Source organism: Lepisosteus platostomus, chromosome 17, assembly GCF_059453375.1.
Source record: "Lepisosteus platostomus isolate fLepPlt1 chromosome 17, fLepPlt1.hap1, whole genome shotgun sequence".
In the NCBI taxonomy this organism is placed as follows: domain Eukaryota; kingdom Metazoa; phylum Chordata; class Actinopteri; order Semionotiformes; family Lepisosteidae; genus Lepisosteus; species Lepisosteus platostomus.
In genome coordinates this window covers 18,953,208-18,969,249 of record NC_142627.1, presented here as the reverse complement: position 1 = coordinate 18,969,249, position 16,042 = coordinate 18,953,208, and the positions used below count along the sequence as shown (strand labels likewise).

Sequence of the window (16,042 nt, the reverse complement as noted above, 5' to 3'; positions counted from 1 at the left end):
TTTTATTCATTTATTTGGATTATGATTTTATCCAATGCATTTTACATTTTGTACCCATTTACAGAGCTGAGCATTTTAATGAAGCTATCTGAGTGAAACACCATGCCGAAAGGTATAGATGGGACCCAACCAGGATTTGCATCCACAACCTTAAAGTTACAAGCCCTAACCGCTGCTCCGCACTGCTGCCCATGATAAAAACAGAATGATGCAAATGGCTAATATACTCTGCATCCAGGGCAGACTCCTTAGATTATTTCTGCTTTGTAGAATGGGGAGTTGGTGACCTTGTATATTCACTGTTTTCACAAGTGAAGCCATTCTCGGTAATAACATCAGGGTGTCTCTTTCGCTTCACACTCTATAGCCTGACCCCATTTCCTGACTGAAAACAAAATAAGAATATGTTGTGTCTGATGCTTAAGTTACAAGTTTATTGCATCTACTTTGGAACTGCCTCATTTATGTCTACTACAGTATAAGATATGTCAGTACTTGTGGACAACTGTAGTACCAATGATTATTCTTTACCTGACCCCAATCCTTCATATATTACCTACAAATATTACTTTTAGTAGCAAGTTAATTCTTAGATCCATTCCTCTGTGATGCTGAAATTCTGAAAAGTTTACACTTGATGTTTGTTAAGCTTTAGTTCTTCACTTAAAAAAGCAGAATATTTTCACAAAAAGATAAAATGAGGAAGAAGACATTTTAAGTTTCACACTTAAATGTGTGAGGAACAATTGCTGTCCATGCTTTATCGTGGTAAATAATGATCTACCTAACCCAAAATAAGAAATAGGAATGAGCTAATGGCAAATATTTTCATTGATTACAACATTCCTTTTTATTGTGAAATGAAACCAGGATCTCATGTGCAGTGTTCACATCTCCTCAATAATTGTAAAAGAATTTGCACCTCAGGTTAAACTTTGCTTAAACAAACAGAGATACAGTACACTCTAATTACACCTGGCCTGATAAGGAATACCATCCTATCTTTTTCTACTCAGGTGGTTATGAATGGAGATGTCTCTGTCACTCACTGACTCAATTCTAGATTAATATTTAGCTTAGAGAAACATTAATCCCTGATACCTATACAAAGGACCAAAGTAAGATGCAAAAATACAGAACTCTTCTTCGCGCGCCGAAGGCATGGGCTTCAAAGAAAAACATGGTGTAATGGGTCCTGGAAAACTCGGTAAATACTTACATTTCTTTAAATGTGCTCTAGATTGTGTATTTTTAATCAGCTTTACCCATTGATTATAAACCTGTAACATTAATGGTTCATTTTGTACAAATGTTTACAGTACCTGATCTCTTCAAAGAATTGCACTGCCAGAATGCACCCAGACTGAAATGTAAATAAGGGAACTGAATCCCTTCAAATGAAAGTACTTTGGCAGATTTTGAATTAGGTTTGAAAAGTCAGTAATGAAATAAAATTTCTTATCTGAAATGTAGATGTGTTAAAACATTTCCATTTTCATGTAAGATGGCTTCCGTAAGTCTGAGCTAGGGCATGGACCAGAAATAAATTCCGTCAGAAAGGTGAAGCAAGTGAACTTCACCTTTAGTAAGTTTAATTAATAACCCGACGAATGAAACATTTCGAAGAGTTACATATCATATCAAAAATAAAACCTGGAAAGTTTTGTCAAGGTAGAATCTTAATACTAAAAAGTAAATGAAACCTGAGAATGCACCATCTTATCGATATCTGATTCTGATAATTGGCTAAAATAAGTAATTCTGATTATCTTTATCGGGACCTTTTCTTTGAACCTTTTCTGATCATTTGTAGCCTTACATGCAGGTCAAACTTTTATCAAGGACAGGTAGTAACAGACATGTAATAATATTTCTAATGAGGAACAGCACTTTAAAGGCATAATGCAAACTTGTTTTTTATAAGAAGTAAATTAGGTCTAGCTGTGAAGAATTGAAGATGGATGGTGGAAAATATCATTCATTAAAGTTAAAAAATATTCCATGATTAAGAATCAAATGGCATTCTGAGTGATTAGAGAGCAGTTTCTAACTCCTGAAGACTTCACACAGTGGAATCAGTAGGATGACTCACTCAAAAGTGGGACAAATGTTTTTTTTATAAGAAAAAAAAATCATAACATAACTAAACTTAACAGCACTGTTTAATTAGGTGCTCAGAGCCCAATGTAGTGTTTTTTTAAAAAATTCAAGCCTCCCTTTAGAGTTATTCAAATATTTTTAAATATTTTTAAAGAGAAGTAGGTGATATGTTTAGAATATAACCATACAATTTATTCAGATTAAATTGTTCTAAGGGGACATTATTTCAGCAAAAATATAATACAGAATTCTCATCCAAGTGATATAAATGTGGTTTACCTCAAAACTTAAAAACTTGTGTGGCTTAAACACATGGTCTGATGGTGTGGCCTTGAGCCCAGAAGGCCACCTGTTAATCGCAAAAACCTGCAGAATGAGTCACAGCTGGTCCAAGTCAATCTTAAGCATTTGGAGGGTGTGTGATTCCACTGGAAGGAAAAGAGCTGTTGGGATTGGTTCAGTGTGGAATTAGTCATGCCTCTGGGCTACTGAAGAGGCTTACAAAAGCAGCTGGGAAGAAAGGGTTTTAGTCTTTTTTGGGGGGCTCCAGTTTGGAGGCAGTGTGTCTCTTTAAACTAGAGAACTGGCTAGGAGGCCTGTGGGTTTCAGTGCTGTTTATGCTTTATTGAGGGATGTTGCAGTCTAGTTCTCTAGCATAACTATGCTTTTAAAATCTAGGGAGATGAGTGGTCTCAGAGTAAAATTGAGAGGGACAGTTAGAGTAAGGAAAGGACAAACCTGGCTATTGCTGTCAGGGGTGTAAGTATGTCACAGAGAGGTGTCCCTGACCAAACAGGGCGAGCTGAGAAAATGAGGTTAGGAGTGTGTTATGGTGAATACTCAAGCCTAGAAATTGGTTGGTGCAATTTGAACTGGGGGTTAGTCAGAATGTAATTTGATGCTCCATTTCCTGGTGCAAAGAGGGTGTGTGCTGAGGCACAAGGTGTCTATGCTCAGGTGGACAAGGGAAGAGCAGTTAAGGGAAGAAATCTGTTCGGTCTCTCCTGAGAGGTTCAGCATGTCAGAATAGTGGAGGGGGTCTGAAACAATACACATGAATGCAGACACCACCTTAAATATGAAAAAGTGATATGGTGGAGGAGTAATGGCCAGTATTTTCCCTCCTTGGTATCAAAAACTAACATGAGCCTTACAGAAAAAGCTAGTATTTCCACATCAAGCAGTATTCATGGTTAATGAGGGAACCTTTACATCCTTGTATTGGTGTCAACTTAAACTGTTATGATGCAGCAAATGGCTTTGTAGCTTAAACAAATAGTTGTGCTGTGATTCATTTCTCACTGCTGAGGTAGTTGATGTAAAAAAAAATAAAAAATCAAGCATTAGAAATGCTTAGGAAACCTAGACCTTTTGTTGTGAAGAACCCCAGTGTCTTCAAGTTGCTATTCTAATTGAACTCTTAATCAGTTAGGCCAATTGATGTGCAGCTGATTACTTGATATTTTTCCACTTCCAGGAACTTGGGAGTGGTTAGTACTTAGTGTCAGTCCTGATACAATTCTATGTAATTGGGCATAATTCCATCATAATAGAGGATAAGTTTTCTTTCATAAAATTGACTGAAAAGAGTGAAGAACAAAGTGAAATGTCAAAGATATTCATATATATTAATTCATTATTGCAAGTCTTCTGATAAAGTTCCAGCTGCCCTTGGACGACTATGGCAGTGATGTGCTAAATGATTAAAAACATAAAAGCTTTATTCATCTTAGACTCTTGTTCTATTTTTCTTGTTCTTAAAGACTATTTGAACTAAGAGTACTTGTGTTCCCAATCTACCAATCACAGGGAATTACCCTCATTTTGATGTTTTCAATGTCTAAATCTGCACATGTCTCAACAAACAAGGCGAGCATGATGCATCACCTATTATTATTTTTATTATTACATGCTTTTTTTTAGCAATGTTACATTGTACTATTTGTATCACAAATATGTAAAGAGACAATGTCTTTAATGTTGATATAAGGTGTTTAATAATTTCTAGGCCATTACTCAACTGCAGAGCTGTTCTAATTAGTTCTACTGCCCCACTGCCCCGCTAAGGGTTCAATTGCAGTCTGGAGTGCCTTCTTGGTGGTGTCTGCATGTTCTTCCCATAGCTGTGTGCTGTCTATAAGTGCTCCAGTATCCTCCTACTGTCCAAAACCATACTGTGTGGGTTAATTTGTGCCTCATTCAGGCAAAGTTAGTAGAGATTTACCAAAAAGGATTTGTGAATATTAGCTATCAACGGTGCTTCCATTTCTATAAACACAGTCACAAATGTATTTTTTTATCTTTAGTTTTTTCAGACATTTACTGAAACATATCTTACCATTCAATGTCTCTGAATTTTTAGCATTCAGCTTTTGAATAAAATATTAACTTTAAACAATGAGTCAGCATCCATTCCATAATTTCACAGAACAGGAACTCATAGGATGGGTCTGTGAACATTCACAATGCATCAGTATGATTTCTTAAAGAAAAAAAAAATATCAAAAGCTTCATTAATGCTTCCACATGTCAGTACATTTCTTGCAAAAAAAAGTATTTAATTCTTTTGTGTTACTTCATAGTCAAGATGCAGAGCAATTTCGGAAATACACGAATGTTGAGATGTTGTTTTTAAATACTTCATTGCTTAGTTTTTTATATACAGTAGGGGGGATACTAAAGAACTCAAGGTACAATGTTTCCTTGCACAGTCCCCATCTTTTCCATTATTATACTCCTGTATATTTAACATCAACTAATGTGTCGCTTTTCCAGTAAGGTCACCCAATGTAGAAGAGGACTGTAGCAAGATGGAAAGGCTTGCTGATTTCCAGCCCCTGGGAATGTTTTTCCGCTGGTACCTGTATGGCCTGCATGGCTATTTCTGTGAGGTGACATTCACAGTAGCCTCAGACTTCAAGCTGAATCGCACCTGGAAGCTCATGGGTCACAGCAGCATCTGGGCATTCTTTATTTATGCCACATCTATCCTGCTGATCGAGAGGATGTACCTGCGATTACGACTGCACTACACCAAGTTTAAGAGGGCCGTCATCTACACCCTGTGGATATACCTGTGGGAGTTCAGCACAGGGTTCATCCTGCGCTATTTCAATGCCTGTCCCTGGGACTACTCTTCCTTCAATTATAATTTCATGGGGTTGGTGACGATGGAATATGCCATCTACTGGTTCCTGGGGTCCATCATTGCTGAGCAGGTAGTCATAAAGACCACTATGAAGCTGGGGCTTGACAACAACCTGAATAACATTCTCAGCAGAAATTTATAGGCATCCTTGTTATGGTCGGCTGCTTTTCTGCAGTCAAAAGTGAAATAAATTAAATATTGGATTGCATAAATCTTAGGCTCTCTTGAGTAAAAATCAGAAAGTACCCTGACAAAGCAAATCCATCTTCATGTAGTACTGGGAAAGTAAATTGAGTTCTCAAAACATAACTTGGAACGAACTGTCACCTTCAGCTTTTCAAATGAGTTTCCAAGCCTTGTCTAGTTTCACTAGCCTGAAAAAAGCCTTAAACTTTTATTTTATTTTAAATTTTAAATTTTATTACCTTTAGCTTTATTTTAATAAACAACCAGATAATTAATCAACCATTTAAACTTTGCCTTATACCATAGTTAAAACAAGAATATAGTTGTAGCTCTTAAGGGTGCTTGTGTGAGTTCAGAAGAACAAGGAAATAGCTTTGCACATTAAAGGAAACAGCTCTGCTATTAGGAAAGGAAGTGTCAGTCCACAGCCTTGCCATCGTGTATGGTATATACCACACAGGAAGAGCAGAGCCCTTCAGATGCTCAAGACAAGTACTGTATGCACTAGATCCTTCTCCTCTCGTAAGAACATGAAGTATATAAAGAAGACAGAGACCTTTAGGCCCATCTAAATTGCCCTCTAAAGTTCACAGGATGGCCACAACACTTTTATGAGTGTCTAAGTACCTAACAACATCTGACCAACAAGAGAAACCTGTCAATTTTATTTTTCCATTACTTTTGTAACTTCAAAATAATTTACTTGTCTCAAAGGGAAATAACTGATTTACTTAGGTGTTGTACTTACCAGTCACACTTTTTCACAAGAAGTGATTATTATTAGAGTTTACAGTGAGAAGCCCAGATAAATATCCAGGTAATTCTACAAGAAAGATAGTTCATCATTCCAATACTTTTGGAAGGCACTGTCGATATTTTGGTTCCTAGTATATAATCGATCTGAAAATATGAGTCAGATATTTTTTGAAAGATGCCAGGGTATCAGCTTCAATGTTGCTGGTTAGCTTGTTGCTACAACCACAATTGTATAGTTTTGCTTTTTTTAGTCATAAAAGCACCTTCCCCTCAAGTTTCCATTTGTGTTTTCTAGCTCTTATTTCCATGCTGATTTTAAATAAGCCTGTAGCTTTAACTTTGTCAATACCATTGAGGATGTCGAAAAAATGAATTATGTGTGGTCTTATTTATCCATTGTAAAATTTTAACATCTCTTGATTTAGATGCTTCTCTGTACTGTATATCTTAACTTTATATCCTGTGATTCTTTTGGCTTGTTTTGTTCCTTTCTAACTTTGTCTATAAGACTTATGAACTTATGAATAAATAATATGAACATGAATATCTTAATTTCTCTCAATTTGCTTCTTCAAGGTCTTCAAGTGTTTCTTGTTTCATATATGTAGTTTTTTTTGCTGCTTCTTGTATTCTCAAAGCATGAGCAGGGTCATGCTAAATCTACTTTGTGCCCAAGAATCTCCAGTTCGTAAAATCATGCAAACTGTCACAATACAATGAACAGTTCACTCACAGCTTGGATTTCATCATGCCTGAATGCTAATTCAGTCCTCTATAACTGAAACTTTAATGTGGAGTTATTGTCCACACTATTATTACTGAGCCTTTTCATACTTAGGGATATAGGAGCTTTTAAAAGCATAAATGTAACCAATGTAGCTTCAATAGCAGCGGTGTAGCTCACAGAAATGTTTACTGTAACAACTCTACTTCTCTGTAACATTCTGAGTAAAGGCTAAAAAAAATAATAGTGATCAATAAAATTTGGATATCCCCCCCTACAATGTACTGCACTGGATGAAGCCATCAGTTCTTGACTGTTTTACAAGACAAATATGTATTTTTTATCACATACTGTACTTGCAGATTCCATGTCATTGAAAACAGGTTCCTTCAGAAAACCAGCCCTTAAGAAAGATTTGACTTTGATCTTTATAACTTACTTTAATGTAGCATTGTGGAATTATTTTCAAATTAAATAAACACATTTCTTTATAATTCATGCTGACACCATCACCTTCATAAAATTCACATTTTACAATTGAGCAGTAATTTCACATTGTTCACATAAAAGGCTATAATCACATAGAGGCGCAACAGCGCTCAGACAACACACAATATAGGGGAACTGGGGGAGAGATACATCCCTCTCTTACATCAGTGCAAGCCTGGAGGTGCCCAGGAGGGCTCAGGAAGAGTCAGCTGTGTACCACTGCCTCAGGAATACTGGTCAGACTTTTCTGGTAACATGATCCAGACTCCATTGTGTGTTGGACATTTTTTAAATAAGAAACAAACAAAGCCTCTTGGTAAAAGAAGTTTGTGGTACTCCACATAATTTGAAACGGCAATTATGGAAATATAAACCAATTCATTTTTTGGGGATGAAATCCAAAGTGTTTAGCATCTAGAAAAAAAATTAGCAGCAATGACACTAGATTAATGAACTCAATACTGTCTGGTGAACTGGATTAGTGAACTCAATACTGTCTGGTGAACTGGATTAGTGAACTCAATACTGGTGTTTTTGTAAGTAGTTACAGATTTATGAAAAAGATTTCTTTCTTTCTGGATCTTGCACGACGTACAGAGCTATGCATCCTTCATTTCTTTTCCACCGATACCTATGAATACAAAAACAGTAATTATTAAAATGAGAGTTGGAAAAAAGATGCTGAATGGTGCTTGAGCCGTAAACCTAAATATTTTCAGGTGTAATTTTAAAATCATATAAATTAGATTGACAGACCTGGAGAAACAGCTTAGATTCCCCCAATATATTGTAACCAGCACCTTGAGACCAGACATCGTGCTGGTGTCAGAGATCACCAAACAAGTTATCTCACTAGAGCTCACTGTCCCTTGAGAACTGTTTGGAGGAAGCCTTTGAAAGGAAACTCATCAAATACGAGCGACACGTTAGCGACGGTCACAGCAGGGGCTGCAAAGCGTGGTTCATGCTTGCTGAGGTCAGATGCAAAGGTTTTACAGCTCGATCACCGTTTACAGCACTCAGTGCACTGGGCATTGTTGGGGAGAGGAGGAGACAAGCCAAAGCGACCAAAGCGCTGTAATGAGACCCAAGACGACTCTGGCTTAAGAGAGGAGATTCATGGGGATTAGTTTAGTGCCACCTAGACACAAGCCGAGGTCTGATCAGCCTCAGCTGGGTTACCTGGTGGAAGAAAACCCCAACCACCCGACAAACCCAGGAGCATCACTGATGATGTGTCTAGGAGCATCTGTAGATCTACTGATTCTGAATCATTTGGGTTAGTCTTAATTTAATCGAAATCTGGAACTGACATCTGTATAAAATTTTATACCTACTCCAATACTGAATTCAGTATGAGAAACCTGCAGACTGACTGATGCCCATTCTACCCTGGTGGCGCACTGAAACAAATATACTGCTGATCTACTGTAGTTACCCAGGCTTTAACAGGGCCCAAATTTAAAGTCACAGTGGTGATTACTACTCTTAGTAGCCAGAGAAAATATCCTTATATCCTCATTCTTCAATAGTGAGATTGTGGGAGAATACTGTATGGAATTTAATTAGCCATTTTCCCAATCACTCTTTAAGGACACTTGGCCTTGGTCTGTTACCCCCATTCCCTTCCTCTCTCATTCACTCACTCAGACTGTCCTGGAATAAGCAGGCTGTCTTCTGGTGACAGGGAGAAAGCTTGATCATTCAGCGTCACTTGCGATGTTCCTTCCTGCAGAACAAACAACACGAAGACCAGTGTAGTTGGCAAGCTTCCATTACTGGGTGGAGTTCCTCTTTGCTTCTAAAGACCCACTTACCAGTTGCCAAATCCATATGTCAGCGTAGAGTTTGCATCCCTCACTTTCCCCTGCCCCATATAACACCGTCTGTTAGAAATAATAAAGAGAAATTAACAGGAATACTAAGTGCTTTCATGTAGTGTCTTAGGGGATCCAAGCACATAGCCATTATACAACTAATACAACTACAAACACTACCACTGGGTCCACACTGGGACTCAGACCATTATCCTTCTCCTGTCTGCTTTATTATATCCTACATTCACTGTGTTTATACAGCATTAAAAAATAAATACTACGTTCACATCCCTTTACTCTTTTTACTCAGGCGTGACTCAAAAAGAGTTTTCAGCATCTAAATATAATTCAAATATTATATATTTATTAGCATAAAGATAAGGTATATTAGGGCCTACTTTATCTATGCATTCAAGTCCGAATTCAAAACCAAATGTCTCTGATGGACACTTAAATTACAACACAGCAAAATGAATGAGGAAACACATTTTAGACTGGTTTTCCTGTGAAAGCAAAACTACCTTCCTAGGTTATTCATGACATTTTCAGCTAATGCATCTTTCTGCTGGATCTTCATAATCCTCAGAAGGTTGGTTTTTCTTGGTTTCAAGTTGACCATCTGTGTACTTTCTTACTGACTGGTCTCAGCAGTGCCAAAAGTCAGCAACTACAATTGGATGGCACCACTGTGTGGTATCATGGTTTGGTCCATTGCTGTACAGAGTGCAGAGAGAGTACCTCTGTTTCGAACTGTGCACCAAACATGTCGAGATTACGGCCCTTGGCCAGATCCTGCCTGTGCTTGTTAATCCAATCCTTGAAGGAAAAGGGAGTCATCACGTGGGTGGTGTTGAAATGAAATGGAGGCTGTTTCAGCACTTCCTCTGTGAAGCACAACACAAATCAAACATCCACAGTCAACAATCCGTCACACAAAATGACTTGTGATGGTGTGTGGACTAGAACAAAACAGATGTATTAATTAGCACTATGCTATAAATGATGTATTCCTTTATGTATTGAGCTACATTAGTTTTTCCTGGGGCATGAATCTCACAAGATATATTTATTACAGTGGCCTGTATAATACAAATAAATGCAGGAATTAGTAAAAGCACCTGGTTTAGGTTTGCCGGTTCTGTGCTGCTCAGAGTTTAAAAACCTTTAAGACAAAACAATAACATTATTACTCATGACATGTGAACATGGTTATGCAGATTATGTGCATTCAATAAAGAAAAGAACTGTAGATCTTATCTGTAGATATGCAGATCTTATCTCATTTTTCAGACACTGAAAAAAGATCTGGTGATCCATCCCGAATTTAAAAATACACCCTGTAATGCTTCACATTGTTTAATCCCCAACTGTGACCACATACAAACACATCAAAATCAGATCAGTGGTAAATGCAGTAAAAATAAGGGAATGGTTCCAGATTCTAATAATTACAATAAATAAATTGCAGTCCTACAGTCGGTAAGAGACAGTCATTATTATTGTTGGATGATTCTTAGTCCTGTGTATCAGTGAGAGTAGCTCAGGCTGCAGCACAGTTAACACATGCTGTGCTCAATTAATACAGTTTATATCCAGAAGAAACAGCTCTTACTCTTGGATGATTGGCACCAACTGGGTTCCCAGGTTTTCACAGTAGAACCACCTCTCAAAGAGCACATCTGTGGTGTTCTCAATGTAATACCTAGTAAATCACAAAGCGATGTAGTCACCCGTACATTCTCTAGTACTCAAAAAGCTTTGTGTCTGTACTCTTCAAGCCTTAGCGCAATCTTTCCCCCCAAAAAAACTCAGGAAAATCTCAGGTGTGATTATAATCCTGTGGCTGTGGTAAGAAGCTTGACACAGTTCGGTCGTACACAACACAGCCACAGTTAGGATTGACTGCTGTTGGAAGTGTTAATTTTTTGAGCACACCTTTACTGCCCTCTGGTGGAAAGAATCCCATTGGACCGATTATCACAGCTGCTGGAGCTGAATCTGCCTGCAGAATGCTGGCTGGGGGGTCAGTGTACCTCAGACCATCGGTCTCTGACGGGAGCCTCCTCCTCTCCACCACCAGTCCCACAGTGTTGGCCTGCCTCTGTGGGGAGTGAGGGATCCGTGCGGGCAGCAGGAACATCTGCACACAACAGGCAACAATGACTGGACCTCCATTATCTTCACGTCTGCAGCAAAAAATGGAACTCCCTTTCGGGTGAAAGGCTTATTCACATCCTGCCACTATAACTACAATGAACAAACATGAGATTCAATGTAGAACTTCACAATGACAGATGGAGGGACTGTGATTTGGAATCCGGAGGATTAATTACACTAATAAATACTGCATGCTCAGCTCCTGAGGACATCTGATTGAGACTCACCTCCCCTTCTCGAATGTGCACGTCCTTGTGTTTCCCATTTTCAATCACCTTCAGGCACATGTCCCCTTGGAGCTGGTAAAATAGCTGCAGCATAGAAATCTGAGTTGAGATGTTTGCTTAGACCACACAATTAAGTCACTTTCACCTTTTCCATGATAAGCAGAAGGATACTTCTACTCTGAGCAGACAAATGTAATAAACATAATGAGAAACAAAAAGAATATTCCTAATGTATTATGGAATTTCCCCCTTCAACATACTTCATTGTATTCAGTAATTACCTGGAGTGTGGGGTAATGCGAAGAGAAAGGTGTTTTTCAATGACGCTTGGTCTACTACACTTGCATAAACCTCCCTTTGTCAATAACAAAATGTTTGGATGCTATAGACATTTCCAATTTTGTTGCTCAGAGGAAAAGAGACACCACAGCTGGTTTGAATTTGAGCATGAAGTGGCAGTGCTGAGTTGAACTGCACAATCAGACAGCCGCGTAAGTTAATGGTTAGAGCTCTGTCCTCTTGACTGGAGGGTTGCAGGTCCCAATCCAGAGTTGAAAACTGTTACTGTATTATAGAGTAAGGTACCTGTCTCCAATTGCTCCAGTGAACGCGCTGCTCCAGGTTGTAAATGTGAATTTGTTCTCAATTTACTTGGTAATGTAAAGGAATTAAAAAAAAACAAGAAGCACTAGGAATTTAGGAAGAAGGACCCTATAAGCAATTGACATTTTATTGGCATACTGTGGGTTATAAACAGGCCAGTTCACTGTCCTGAAGATGAAATAAATTAAGTGCTTACCAATCATTCACCAAAAATGCCTCAGAAAAGAGGAACATGACAATGTACAAAACTGAAAATTTTTGTGTGTCCTCAGAATACTTGAAAATGTGTCAGAACAGTGTATCAGGTACTGCATTTACAATTGCCACCACCGAGACAAATGACCCACATAGATATCGCAGAATTGCTTAAGGTCAATTTACGGCATCCACACGATAGTGACCTTTAGCTGATAATATGGGTATGAAGTCTTCTAGCTCACTTAATACTTTATCACAAAGTAATACATCAAACACACCAAAGACAAAAATTAATACTAGGGCTCCAGTTCACATACAGTCATAGTCATAGGTATGGGTAAGTGATCCCTTTTTTACATCAAACAATTTGTATTTGTATTACTTACGTTAAAGAAACTTCTTTGCTTGTTTACAGTGACATGACTGAGAGATCACAATTTCTTGATAAAAACAAATTTGAATTTGTAAAATGAAATGTGTTTGTTAATGTTAAAAGACACAACAGAATCTGCACAATTCTTAGAGTCAAAGTTGTTTATGAGTGACTCTCTAGGGAAAGAACTGACATTATTGATGAAGTCTGTCCATCCATCAGGCAACACATTTCACACTAACTGAGAATCAGGTTTCTCACCTCTTCTCCTTCTTCAATGTGATAGTCCTTCCTTGTGTTTGGGCCTCCTACAAACATGATGTTCAACTGGGAAATGTGCCTGCATGTAGAAAGAAGTGTATACATATATTATACATACAGTACAGTTACTTTGATTTCATGTCATGAATGATTTTCATGGATAAGGTGTAAATTCGAAAGAAACACAAACTATGATGTACAAAAAAAGATTTTATTTAGCAAAAAACTGAAACCCAGCATCAAATAGTATACTGTACATAGTGTAGATCGGGTTCACAGCACCTATTTTCTAAAAATAATTTAAAACTTAAATAGAAAACATAAATTTAAAGATTTAATCTCCAAAAAGAATATCATGCCAACTGTAACATTACTTGACAGATACCCTAAAGTTAAAGATAAGCGAATCAGAATCAGCGATAGGCGTTTCCTGTAGTTTAATCACTTGTTAATTTGGTGTTGACTGCACATAATACAGCCGCACTGACTGGGTGTCACCTTGGTATGAATATACAAGCCACTAAGATTTGCGTAAAACCATAACAACTGCAGTTGCAGTGTGTCAACGCAAAATTCTCAACTTAAGGTCAAAAAGAAAATCGTTGCCTGCATATGAGAAAAAAAAATCACTTGTGTATCTCCTGTTGTTACATTATCTGCCCACACAAAATCATGGAGTTTTTGTTCCTTTGGCAGTTTTACCCTCTGGGGATACAAGCTGGGCACCTTCTCAAAGTACAGAAAGTTCTTACTCACATCAGTTTGTTGCACACAGGTGGAACGAAAGCTTCTTTGTTTTGTTCAATCCATTTTTGAACATTGACAATCAGCGTTTCTGTGTCCATGAGTATACAGTATGCTTAATTCTATATTTCTAAGTACAGTGAATTTGAATTACAGCAGTGCACAAAATTCCCCTAAGAACTAAAACTGTATCTTTGGTCTTCTCAAAAGTTTTGATAAATTCAAAAACACGGAATGAACGTCTACACTACAGCTGGGTAGAAAGTACCATCGATTTACCAATACAGAACAGGAATTTCAAGTCAGAACGAGGGAGGAGTTTCGGAGGAAAGGTTAAATTCCATTTTTTTTTCCTCAGTAAGTTTTGAAACGGAATTATGGGCAGCAACGTAGAGCAAAGAATCAAACAGTTCATTTCTGCAATAATTTAGACCCCTTCGTTTTTCGCTTTGGCTTAATTATTTAATTCAATAGGTAACCGTTACCCTTGCGATTTAGAAGGACGTAAAAACATCCAACTGTTGCAAAGCCCAGTTCATATTGTTAAATAGCCACGTAAATCAACATGCATTTATGACGTATGATGTACAATACACCGCCCACCACCACCCACTCTTACTTTCTTTATAACCCTAGGTTTCTAAGAATAATGCAGTGCAATCTGAAATTTTACCGTGCTCAATAATATACTTGTATATGGAAGTTTTAAAACTGTATTTAGAAGCATTTGTAGTTAAGACAGTTAAAGTCAGTGAATACTGTGTGGTTAAAACGTTTTCTGACCCTCTTGAGCCACTTAGTCATACGACCTTGTCCATTGAGCAATCTTGACGCACACTTCTATAATCAACAACTAGAGAGTAAAGGCCAGTTTGTGTGACTCACCCCAGTTCCCCTTTCTTTTAGTTACTTCGTTAGGACTAAACGGAATAGGGAAGACAGTGTGTAGCCAGAAAGACGAGAGGAAAATTCACAGGGGGTTCCTCAATAAAGTATTTTTCATTTAAAAAACCACACGAATGTCTTACATTTCACCAAGTATGCGGTCTGCGAATGTGCTTAACATAATACTGAATAGTGAAGTCTAGGCTTTGACTTACTCGCATGCTCGCTTTACTTAAATTGTCAGTGCGCCTGCATACTGAATAAATACAACATGTAACAATTAGTAATTGGAAGCCAAGGTTGTGAAATTTGAAAACACAGTGACCTTGAAGGTATTATTGACAAGGCCTGGGCCGATAAGATGGTGAAAGTAGGGCAGACTGTCACAGCTTGCCTTTGAGAGCTCTGGAACCTTAAAATGAGGTCGGCATACTGTATACTCCTTCCTTTTAAGCTTCACTTAGTGTTATTTTTCTTTTAACAATAATCTTAAATAAGTTACTAAACATATATTTTTTCCAAGTTAAACGGTAGACATCAAATGAAACCAAAATAATTGATTATAGCAGAACCCCCTACTGGTGGTCAGATTGATTCAATTATTTGTTGGCTGTGTAAACTACGTGTGCTGAAACAGAGGCGAGGGTTTTCTGTCCTGAAGAGGGTTCGTGACATCTCACAAACAAGGAATGGACTAAAAACGTAGCACACATAAACAGACACATGACACACAGTAGACATACTGTATTGGCATCTATGAAACAACATTACCACAGTATTCCAAACAGCAGAATTTAAAATGGACTAAACGTTATATGTATTTTAATATGTAATTGAATCACTTAAATGAAGATACAAGAATACACCAACGTTACACAAATCCCTTCTATCATATTTAGAACAGATTACATTTATTATATTTAAATAAGACTGCATTCAAGTAGCTTAAAGACTCAAACACATTCTGGAAATGTGGCTGGATAAATTCCTCTACGTAATATCCATGCAATTATAATTTTAATAAGGACGGAAAATAACATTTATTTGATCTGCACCCGATCAAACCAATGATCTTTACTACTACAGTACTGTAATTTTAAAACACGACGATAGCTGTCGTTTTTAAAGGATCCGCGTGTCTGCGGCGTCTGCTGGCGAGGCGCTGTAACTGCAGTTTTGAAGCTTCTAACCTTAAATAAGAGATCAGTAATTTAGGGTTTTTCTTGTGTTTGTAAATGTACGGAACAGGGAAATATATATTTTAATCTCTTTCAAGGGAAATCATGTAGAGTTAACGTGACAGCATTTCAGCTCTCGAGGGAAAACGGTGCTTGGAGCTCAGTTTGAGGCGGCCCAGAGTTTTGCAGCCTTTTT

The 16,042-nt window shown here is 37.7% G+C and overlaps 2 protein-coding genes across 2 annotated transcripts; one reads left to right on the top strand and one right to left on the bottom strand.

Moving 5' to 3' along the window:
- The first annotated feature begins 1,023 nt into the window (after positions 1–1,023).
- LOC148646305 (transmembrane protein 229B-like) lies at positions 1,024–5,460 on the top strand. Its single transcript, XM_088609915.1, has 2 exons — positions 1,024–1,207; positions 4,876–5,460. The coding sequence occupies exons 1-2, from the start codon at positions 1,162–1,164 to the stop codon at positions 5,388–5,390; spliced, it is 561 nt and encodes a 186-aa protein (XP_088466041.1). The 5' UTR covers positions 1,024–1,161; the 3' UTR covers positions 5,391–5,460.
- A 1,868-nt stretch (positions 5,461–7,328) lies between these two features.
- Positions 7,329–14,312, bottom strand: haao (3-hydroxyanthranilate 3,4-dioxygenase). The gene is made up of 10 exons (XM_088609914.1): positions 13,796–14,312; positions 13,040–13,118; positions 11,605–11,688; positions 11,254–11,360; positions 10,833–10,922; positions 10,339–10,382; positions 9,959–10,104; positions 9,221–9,289; positions 9,050–9,132; positions 7,329–8,034 (listed from the first exon to the last, which is right to left on the bottom strand). Exons 1-10 carry the CDS (start codon positions 13,882–13,884, stop codon positions 7,956–7,958), a joined length of 870 nt encoding a protein of 289 aa, XP_088466040.1. The 5' UTR covers positions 13,885–14,312; the 3' UTR covers positions 7,329–7,955.
- Between the last annotated feature and the right edge of the window lie 1,730 nt (positions 14,313–16,042).